The sequence below is a fragment of the Stegodyphus dumicola genome, chromosome 7 (genome assembly GCF_044657685.1).
Source record: "Stegodyphus dumicola isolate Sdum_Otavi_A_Nest chromosome 7, ASM4465768v1".
Taxonomy (NCBI): Eukaryota; Metazoa; Arthropoda; class Arachnida; order Araneae; family Eresidae; genus Stegodyphus; species Stegodyphus dumicola.
This window is the reverse complement of record NC_140774.1, coordinates 36,334,179-36,345,414: the sequence shown is the minus strand read 5'-3', so window position 1 is coordinate 36,345,414 and position 11,236 is coordinate 36,334,179. Positions and strand designations below refer to the sequence as shown.

Genomic DNA, 11,236 nt, shown 5'->3' with positions numbered 1-11,236 from the left:
TTTGCAGACTGTTAGAGCAATTTTATAAAGCTTGAACTTTCGATTATGTCAAATAGAATTTCTGATATATATTTACTAATATGTAAAGGATCTACAAAGCGAAAGTATGTTTCGAAGTCCATTAAACAAAAAGTGGAATTGCTGCAAAAAATGGATAAAGGCATATCCTTTGTTTATCTAAAGTTTAACGTTTGTTTATCTAAACTTTGTTTATCTTTAACGCCGCGGTGCGCAATGAATTGGAAATTGATCTCTCAGCACTATCCTTATCTTAAGGGCGGATGTTTTTATTTTATTTTGCTTATAATTCCTTACTAAATGTAGTATTTCATCTCGATGTACTTCGTCTTTGATATGATTTAAATCAAATTCCTCGTCATTATAATTCGCTTCCGATAGCGAAGAAAGTGACAGAGGTTATTGAAAACGAAAAAAATTCGATTGACAAATTAGTCGGTATTCTCGACACAGCAATTATAAGACTTGAACAGCGGAACTTTGTAACTGAACAAAAAATTATGTCTGTTTATAAACAGAAGGTATTATCACATAAAACGAAGCAACTTCAACAGGAAATATATATATATATATTTCCTAAACAATATTGATTAATTGATTATATTATCTCCTAAGTTTAATTAAAGTAGAATTATTTTAAAAGAGTTAATCCATACTAGTAAGTTATATTTTGAAAGATGTTTTGAAGTAACTTGAAAGTAAAATGTTAATAATGTTTTAACCGGGACTGGAGTTAAATCATCAATGTTGACTGGGATTTTGGGGATATGTTCAGGGGCCCAAAAAACTTGTATCTTGTTGCCTCCTCTAGCAACATGCCTGCTCTTTCATTTCCCATCGTCTTAAATAGGCTTTGGTCCATTGTAGGGTGATAAAACCAGTGCACAGTCATCAAAGTCGATGACAGCATCTACAATGCCGTTTGCGTTACCAGGCCGTTTACTTGCCATTACTAATAACTTAATATTAGACATGTCGACTGTGCATTTAACTGTTCTTTTGTTTTTACCGTGCGTCTACTTCTGTTTTGAGAATTGCAAATAATTAATAGACTGAAATCTGGTTTCACAACTAGCTAACAATGATTCATTCACAAAACAATGCCACAGGTTTGAGAAGATTCAAGAATTGTAATAAGAGAAACAAATAAAAAATGAGCTTATGTTTTAATTTATCTCTAGTAGCAAACTGAACAGTCTTCCTGAGTTATAGTCACCTTGGGGAACAATTTATCATTTATTTCTGTTAGGAGTTTGAGGGTGCCTATTTTTTCTAAAAGCTTTAAATTAAAAATTTAATTTTCGTGTTCCATACACAGTTGTCCAATATTATATAGCAGAATATGTTTTCACAGTTCCTGGTACAAGGCGAAGAACCTGTTTCCGCAAATATTCCAGTTTATTTCTCAAATTCTCAAAGCTTGAGCTTCTTTTATATGGTTTTAAAAATATCGTATCCGAATTTATTTATTTTCCTCATTTGATTTTCTGCCTGCGGACAGCAAGATCTAGCAGATGCAAAACAAGACGTCTATCTACTTTGTCTGTCTATCTGACCGATTTAGGTAAACAGTAATATAAACAATAACCGTTGTAATTCGTAACGTTCGAATCAGTATTGCATTACTGCATGTAATTATGTATGTGTAACATTGTGATAAAAGAAATGTTGCACATAATCACTTCTATAATAATACTACGTAGATTTATTTTTAGAAGTACGAACCATGTTTTTGTCTGAAGATAGTATCCAGTAGTTTTGTCAATTTTTTATAGATGATTAATATACCGTTCTTTTCCTCTTTTATTTCATGCATGTTTTAACAAATAACAATCATGCAGTTAGAAAAATTTAGAAAATATAATTAAGGTTTGTAGCAGTTTTAAGAAATATTACATTTAAATCGTTGTATGTACTGTGTAGATGATATCCTTAATGCTGATATGTATTTTATTACAGCAATGTGAATGCTGGCATTACTTTGATAAAAATGGAAGAAAATACCGGAGAAGGTGTAGATCCAAGGGTGAAAGTAAATATTTTATTTATTTTCATACTGGGATTAAACTAGTATAATCCTAGTATTAAATCGTATATTAGGATTAAACCGTTTTTTATTGTTTATTTAATGTTTTGAGGGCGAAATGTAAACAGGATAATTATTGTTATTTTAAATAGTTGAACACTGTTATTCTATTCAAAATAAAATGTTAATACATCCTTACAATTACTTTCAGGACCAACTGGAATATCTCAACTCTTATACTGATGAAATTAATAGCCTTGAATTACAGCTTGATGTATGTATATGTTTATTTATTTTTTCTTTATATTTTTAGTTAAATTGAATCTGAGAACAATATTTTTTATTTCAAAATATGTAAATATACAAAAATAGTTTGGCATATTTTCTAATTAACAAAAGTTAGGTAAAAATATTGCCTCACACCTGGTTCATTTTAAAAAAACATTTGAATTAATAAGCCATTCTCAAATTATTGTGGGCCATACCCGATTGCTATTCATTTTGATGTGTTATTAGCATTCTTAAGTTATAAACCATGGTATAGTTTGTTATGTTTATAGTGGTAGATAAATTATTCAACTCAAAGAAAATTATTGAATTTAGCTTATAATATAGAATTTTTTAAAAATATTATGTCATATTGCTGTATTTTAATAACATTGGCTTCCTGTGCTATTATTTATTCTCTTTTGCAACAGTTTCTTTCTTTTCACAGTGCATCATAGATTTTCAATTGAATTCATACCTAGACTATTTCCTAACTACAGAAATACTTTTACATTATTTTTAGTTAAAAATTATAAATATTTTTTGATTTTTGTATCATGGTGAATGAACATACTAGGCATCAGAAAATAATATTTTTCAGAATACCATTCTCCTTATATGAGGAAAAAAAAATCATACTTTTAAAATATTGATATTTTGTTCTTTTTTTATCTATCACATTCTAGATCCACAGGTCTTTTTCCTTTCATACATCCCTTATAAGATTTTGTAATTATTAAGTACTCCTAACCTTCCTTTCAAAAACTATGACCTTCTGTCTAGCATTCTCGTAATATTTGTTATTGTTATATTATTTTAATGTCATAAAATTAATAACCTGCAGTAGATAAAGTTAGAAAAATATAATAAAACAAAGACTTGTTATTATATAATTTAAAGTAAACACAGTGATAATGCGTATTTTAAACCAAAACAGGGCTAATAAATTGTAATTATTTTCTTTATCAATGTTTGTAAAAAAGAAAGAAGAAATTAAATGAATTGCTGAATTTATTAGCAGCATATACTTAAAACTCCAAGCATTCTTGAAATAGTGTGGTACCACAATAAAGCACCAAATTTAAAATTAATTATTGTATAACTTTGTTCGTACCAAGGTATTTATCACAATATATATATTTTTTTTCCATAACTGACAATCTTTTCATGTATAGATCTAAGCAGCAGGGTTAATCTTTGGATTATGGTAACTTTGGATTTGGCGAAAATTTGGCAACCAACTCTGCTCCCTCTATTTATTTTTATTTTTTTTTTTTTCCACTGCCATTTTGTCTTCATGAAGTAAAGACATGTTTCTTTTCTTTTTATGTACTGAACACTTTTTCCAACAATCTGCTATCTGAATTACACTTATGCTAGAAATTTTATGGAACACAACTGCTTAATCATGACAAATATTAACTGCAAAATTGGAAAAAAATGCAGAATCTCAAACTCCTTGCAGCGTTTTTCAAAATCGCACATACACATAAACAATGTACATGTCGACTTATTTTTACTTAAAATAACATCCCAGAATTGCACAAAAATGGCATTGCGCACACTCTTCACCATATCCATGTACACTGCTTTTTCCTCATAAATTAGAAAAATTTCACGAAAATGCATGAAAATTTTGTGAATCTTTAAATCCGGTAAAAAGAACATATATGAAATTACCTGATCGTGAAAAAGTATATACCCTTTCCAAGGATGAACATTTCCACGTATAAAATAAATAAAATATCCATAAACTTTTACCTCTAAATTATCTATTATATTATAAACGTCACCAACGAATTTATACCACAAACATGAAAAATGGTTACAAATACTTAGTGTCAAATATTTAAATTATTTCCATGCACGTTTACTTCAACTGAAACGTATACCAAATTGCTACAAACATAAAATTCACAAAATAACTATCATTTAATTAAGATATAACTAAACCATGTACACGTCGACTTATTTTTACTTAAAAAAAATCCCAGAATTGCACAAAAATGGCATTGCGCACACTCTTCACTATATCCATGTACACTGCTTTTTTCTCATAAATTAGAAAAATTTCACGAAAATGCATGAAAATTTTGTGAATCTTTAAATCCGGTAAAAAGGACATATATGAAATTACCTGATCGCGAAAAAGTATATACCCTTTCCAAGGATGAACATTTGCATGTATAAAATAAATAAAATATCCAAAAACTTTTACCTCTAAATTATCTATTATAAACGTCACCAACAAATTCATAACGCAAACATTAAAAATAGTTGCAAATACTTAGTGTCAAATACTTAAATTATTGCCATGCACGTTTACTTCCACTGAAACATATACCAAATTCCTACAAACATATAATTCACAAAATAACTATCATTTAATTAAAATATAATTAAATTAAAAAACACTACTTAAATATAAATAAGCACATACATTAAATTAATAAAAATTAGCTTACAATCCTAATTACTTTAAACTAAATCATTGCTAATAACAATTTTCCAATAATACCATATTACTTTATTTACTCCTTACATTTAGAACAATGCATAAAAATAATATCCTCAAATAATTAAAAATACTAACTTACCTAATCTTCTTCAGAATCTTGATTACGTGGCAGATAAACTTTTCTTATTTCCTCCGCTAAATAAAAAGCAATCGTATGTGCGCCTGTTTCAGGATCTTTAAAATCATACGTATAGTTCACAGCTGAAATCCTTCATCCTCCAAACAGACTTAATAAAACTTAATAAGCAATCTTTACTTCTATCTCGCACAACCTTAAAAAAACACTTATTACTACCCCTTTCAATCCCACTAAATACCCATTTCGAATTGACTTTAGATAGGGCCATGGGATCCAAAAATTAACCAACACTGTTTCACACAACATAGAATAAAGCTAAATACAAAATTTGCAGATTTTTTCCAGATTTCCCCCCTTTTCCGATAAAAGAACTGTAATTCGTCCGTTAATGTCACATGACATATCTCATGATCTCTCATTTCCCTCACACAAAATAATGCGTAATCAGAACTGAGTACTTCTCACATTATTCCCTAGTAGTAGGTAAGTCCTAGGTAGTAACCTTTATCGCCTCCAAAATGTCGCCAAACTACCTGTTACCATATTCCAAAGATTAGCCAAGCAGCAGCATACTACAGGTTAGGAATTGCTGTTTTAGAATGTTATTGAGGATGAATACTTTACAGTGTGTTGAGTATACTTTAAAGGCATCTGGAAGTAACTTTAATAATATTTGATATTTTAAATCTACTGAAGTTGCCTTTCTATTTAAAAAGGACATTTTCACCTGTTTTTTATGTGTCATTAGTGGTGATTTATTTTTCTGTCACATTTTCTTTTCAGAGTTGGGTAGATGTTTCAATTTTTTTTAATATTAATCAAAATATTCATTTTATTCTTCAATAAAGGCTTGGGAATCCTAATGCAATTACATATTGAGCCCTCACACTGGAATTTACATTGAAAAAAGTCAACATTTTCATTCTATGCTGTTTTTGCTCCTTATTAAATAGATGAGAATCCCAATGAAGGTGAATAGTGAGCCAAATCTAGAATAAAAAATATTAATTTTAGCTGTATTCTCATACTTAGCATGCTTATATTGAGTAAGTTTAATTGTAATTTTTTAGGACAAAATGTAATAAAATTATTCCAGTAATGTATAATTTGTGGCAATACATGCATATACATTGGTAACAAGCAGTAACTTCCGTGCATTAGAATTGGAAGCAGTGTCCTGGTATCTGTAGTGCTTGTATTGTGTGTATTTTTTTAATCCTAGACTAATGCTTAATTATGATTTTATCTCAGATCTCAAACTAAAGCAAAAGGCAATTACTGATTAAATAAACCCAAAAGGCAATACAGTGTCAAATTTGGAAAATCAGCGAAGACACTTCAAATGCTTTAATAAATTTACACTAACATGTCTACTGTGTGGCACTTACATCTCAAAAGGAGTAAAATAGCATTAGAAGATGTAAGAGGTCAGACTTTTATAAGCTGTCAGAAGAAATTCAACATCTTATGCATAATAATTGTTGGATCGTCATTAAGTAAATTGCCATTGTGTCATTTGGAACAGCACAAGTAATTATCTCATCAGTTTGAACATACATCACATTTTTCAGGTTTATACCAAGGATTCTAAAATAGAAAAGGCATCATGTCTACATTCCACTATCTATATCAGTAGGTCTTGGATGACCTAATTTTCATATTGTGAACAGAAACTGTTGCTGACAATATGGTGCACTTCTTGGATTGAGATTAAACTGTAGTTGTTCCTGTGAAAGACCCTTAAATTATATTACAATATATCCACCAAGCAATGAGCAATGAGCCACCAAGCACCAACCTGAAAGCAATGAGCAATGCAGTAACGTGATGGGGGAAAGCACTAGGTAAGAAATTCAGGTGTTTGGGGCGATCAGCCAATGTCTGAATGCTCGGGTGTTTGGGACGACTTCAATGTGAAAGACTTAAATCACCCTAGTTTCTTATGTTAACCTAGGCCTGAAGCAAGGCTGAGCAATATTGTGATTTATTTTGGTGGGACATTCATGCATTCAATATTTCATAAATTTATTCCTTTGGGGCAAAGTAACAATGCAGAATTTAACTATTGTATTCCGAGGTATTGAAAAGAGGACTTGATAGCAGTAACCTGACCTGCTACAAGAGGGCACTCATGTATTCCTTTCTAATAATTTACTAGCTTAAATGTCATTCAGAAGGCTGTTTTTAGGCTGAATTAATATGTTTGCCACAACTAATATGTTTATTTTTTTGATTTGCATACCCTCTGTGATTTTTTTTTTCCAGCTAGTATTTAAAGTGAAGAGTTGCTGTTGAAATACTATAAAAGAGATTAAGTTCAAATTGCAAATGTTGCTTGGTATGTTAGAACAGGACTTCCAAAAAGTGTTGATCAATATTAGAAATATTGACACAAGAGGGACAACTTTAATGGGTATGGTAAAACAGAAAAAAAAGTCTTGCTATTTTTCTGTTTCACCCTCATATAGTTGATTTTAAATGTTAGTATTAAAGTGCATTTAAAATATTTAAGGTGTGTACATTTATTTTTCATTTTCTCTTTAAAGGCTGCAAATGCAACTTTCAGAAATACTCTGAGTGAATATAGCCAGCGTCTGAAACTAATAGCAAAGAAGCTGGGCAAGTGTGTTCAGGTTGCCAGGCCATACTATGAAGCTGAGGAAGCTGCTCAAGCAGTAATATATTTTTTATAATTTATTCATTTACTGATTTGCTTTAACATTTAAATAAGATATGATTAACCTTATTTGTCTTTCTCTAAATATTTAAAATATTTATCTGCTGATGCTAAAACTGTAGTAATCTTATTTTTTTTTCTTTTAAAGAAATATCTAATTTAAAAAAAAAGAGGGGATTACTAATGAGATTGTATGAAATGTGTGGGATGAGAAAACAATAAATTAAAAAAAAATTGTGGTACATGGTTTAATTATTTTATTACTAGATATTAATGTGAAAATAATTATTGTATTAATAAATCTCTTTTTTTTTTTAACATTTATGTGCATTTAATTTATTGTGGATTTTAATATGTAGTAGAGCACTTAAAAGAATTTCCTTTTACGTTTTCCATTAATATTTAAGTATTTTGCCTGTTAGCAGTATAATTTTATTTGAAAATAAAGAAGACTAAACTTCGTAATTTAATATTAATTGATCAATTTTACAAAGTTGATTTTATTCTTAATTTTTTTATAATTATGGTAAATATTAGATTATAGCCCCGTTCACATGCAACGCTCCTTCGCACAGCTGCCGTTAGCAAGGGGAGAAAAAGGAGACATGAAAGAGTTTCGTCTTTAGGACCCGTTCAGAAGACCACCGTCTTCCTTCCCCTTTACACCTAAAGCCTCTGTGAACAATCATGTCTCCGATTTGGCAGATTTCTAATACTGTTTACACATTTTTAACGTGTTTTACTGTTGTTAATTTTGTAATCTGTACTTTCGCAACTGGTACCTGAACTTTCGTAATGGTTCCTGAAAAATATATGCTTTTTAATTATTATTATTATTATTTTATAAGCTGTTATTTAGTTCACTCTTGATGCTTGTCGCTATGGTTAAAAGAGGGTAATGGATTTTTAAACTGCTTCCCGATAAGATATAGAACTCAAACTTTGTACATACACTGCTTGTGGATGTGGTGTCACGCTTTTGATTTTTAGAGAATTAGATTTTTTTTCAAATTTAAAGTTGAAACGACTTTTTGCAAATATTAACAGATAAACTGAGAATCTCAGAATATTATAGTTTGCACCATAACACACTGCGAAAGAAAAAAGAAATTAAATGAAATTTTAGCGTAATTTTTTAAAAAAATATTTTGGGAGAATTTTGTACTTTTTTGAAAGATATGCAATGAAGCAGAATGGAAAATATTAGTTCTTCTTGGGCATCAATTCGAAACATCGGTTTAAAAGTAATAATCTCATTATACCACACTATTTTTATGACATTATTTACGCTATATAAGTTGTTATTGTTACCAGTTGTTAGTTCAGCGTGAGATTGGAGATATTTCTGAGTTAACTTTCTCTTAAGATGCGTTTTGCATTCCGTTGTGTTTAACGTTCTTTAGATTGAAGCATAACTACTGATTATACTTAGTGATATGCTAAACACTTGTACGAGTATTTCTGTGGAAAATTCCAGAACTTTGAAGTGTTTATGTTGATAAAATAAACTTAATTAAGCTATCATCGGATTTGAGTGCAATGACAATCATTTACGAACTATTATCAATCTATTACAAACCCATATGCAAGCAGCAATATTAGAAGTAATTAATGTATTAAAATTGTTTTGAACGTGTTTTACAAAACAAAAACAGGTAAAGAAAAATTCTGCTTGCGTTTTATTAGTTTTTGCAATTTTTCTGGCCACATAAGGTTTTAAAAAAAGGATTGTAATTTATGTTTATATTTACCAATTGAATAAATAGCACTAGGTTTGATTTATATACATATGTTTATATTGAAATTCAGTAATAAAATTTTAAAGATTTGAAATGATTAAATGTCTATTTAGACAGTTTGAATTCTTTAAACTGCAAATGCAAACTGAGAAACTTTTGCACTTTTTTCAATAAATCCTTTTACTCCTAAAACATATACACGTATGGATTAAATTTTGTATTATTTTTACTGCTTATATAGAATTATATACTTTATAGAAACAAGGATGGATTTTGCAAAATACTTTCGGAAAAAATTATTTGAAATGAAAATGTGACTGAGATCATATTTGTTTTAAAGATTTTAGATAAAAGTGTATTTTTTTTCCCTCAGAAACTAATTCATTAATTGCAAAATCATTCCTTGAAGTTATTACGAACACTCTAATAAATACAATAAAAAAACTGGGGGGGAGACATTGAAAATTGTAGGAGAAGAAAGACATTTTAATTGTAAAATTTTTCTTCAAAAATTTAAATTAAAAAAATGCTAGCAAAAATCTTTTTTTCAGCTTAAAATTATTTTGTCTCACAAAACCATTTAATAATATTCATAATTATTAAATGGATGATTCATAATTATTAAGTAGATGAAAATGCTTAAATTAAAAAAAAAATCATTCAAAAGGTAGAGTCCCTTTTTGTGTTGAAGCCGATATGCACTTGTTTTAACTTTAGTTTTAATTTGAACGATATTTCTGGATTACCTAGCATCAGATAACCTTGTCTGTATTTGCCTATAATTTCCGTATCTGGTACAGTTCTATCTAATTTGGGGGGGATCCCCAGACATCTATCAGCGCGATTGTTTCGCTGACAGTCCAGCGAGCAGTAACTAAAATTAAGTGAACCGCGCAGTATAGTACGGGAAATCTCCCCATTTGCCCTGCTCCCGAGAGGTAAGAAACATTCAACCAAGTTCTACCTCCAATTCGGCGAGGCAGTTAATGCTTGTCCCATGTGAACGGGGCACGTTGGAAGAACCGGTTTTCGCTACCGGTCGAATCTGCTCTTGTGAACGGGGCTTATGCGTAACAATAATCTAGCCTACTTTCAGAATTTTGTTATTCTTAGAATGGTGCTACAAATGTGAAATTTGGGCATAGATAATTGCTTTAATTTATTCAGTTCCCATTTGCTGTTAGGCTCTTAGTTTTTTTTTTTTTTTTTTTTTTTTTTGTTTTTGATAGTCTTTAAAAGTACTTAATTTCTGTGTGCAAAAATATGTACAAACTCTGTTTTTGAGATATTTTAAATTTGTGCAAAAATGTTAAAATTACTTATTTTCTTTTTAGACATTTATTTTTTATGATTTAGTTTTTAATGTATTTTATTTCAGGCGAAATTGGAGTGTGAAGAAGCTGCTATTAGATATCATCGAGCATGTGTAGTACACAAGGAAGCCCGAGAAACTATTGCTATGGCAGAAAAGAAATTTAACTCAAAGAAAGATGATTATGAATTTGATGCTGCATGGCAAGAAATGCTTAACAGAGAAACTATAAAGGTGAAGTGACTAGTTCTTAATTTTTTGGATGTCAGATTTTTTAGGGTGAGATGTTATTAACCATGAATGTTTGTATGTGTAATAAGTGCAAAAAGACTGAAATATCAAGAGCAAATATGGACAATCTTAAATATTTAATTTTTTAAAGTTATCAGTAAGTTTTTTTTTTTTTTTTTTTTTTTTTTTAAGCATCAGTAGGTTGTTGTGCACATGGGAAAACAGCAACATATGCAGTACCAAAAATATGCAATTCTGTGTTATTTTTTTCAGTAAAAACAGATCACTGGCACATTCCCCCAAAAAAGTGTTTTATTATAAATGTTTCTTACATTTTTAATTTTTTAAATTGATTCTGATTTTATGCAA

At 29.5% G+C, this 11,236-nt stretch overlaps 1 protein-coding gene across 2 annotated transcripts in view; it reads left to right on the top strand.

Moving 5' to 3' along the window:
• Window positions 1-1,561: 1,561 nt before the first annotated feature.
• LOC118183845 (SH3 domain-binding protein 5 homolog) overlaps window positions 1,562-11,236 on the top strand; it is a 33,320-nt gene continuing 23,645 nt past the window's right edge. For both annotated transcript variants that reach the window (XM_035353450.2, XM_035353449.2), the window contains exons 1-5: window positions 1,562-1,887; window positions 1,978-2,050; window positions 2,256-2,318; window positions 7,455-7,583; window positions 10,703-10,870. In XM_035353450.2, coding sequence (XP_035209341.1) covers window positions 2,009-2,050; window positions 2,256-2,318; window positions 7,455-7,583; window positions 10,703-10,870 — 402 coding nt within the window. In that variant the 5' untranslated portion in view covers window positions 1,562-1,887; window positions 1,978-2,008. The remainder of the gene's footprint in view (window positions 1,888-1,977; window positions 2,051-2,255; window positions 2,319-7,454; window positions 7,584-10,702; window positions 10,871-11,236) is intronic.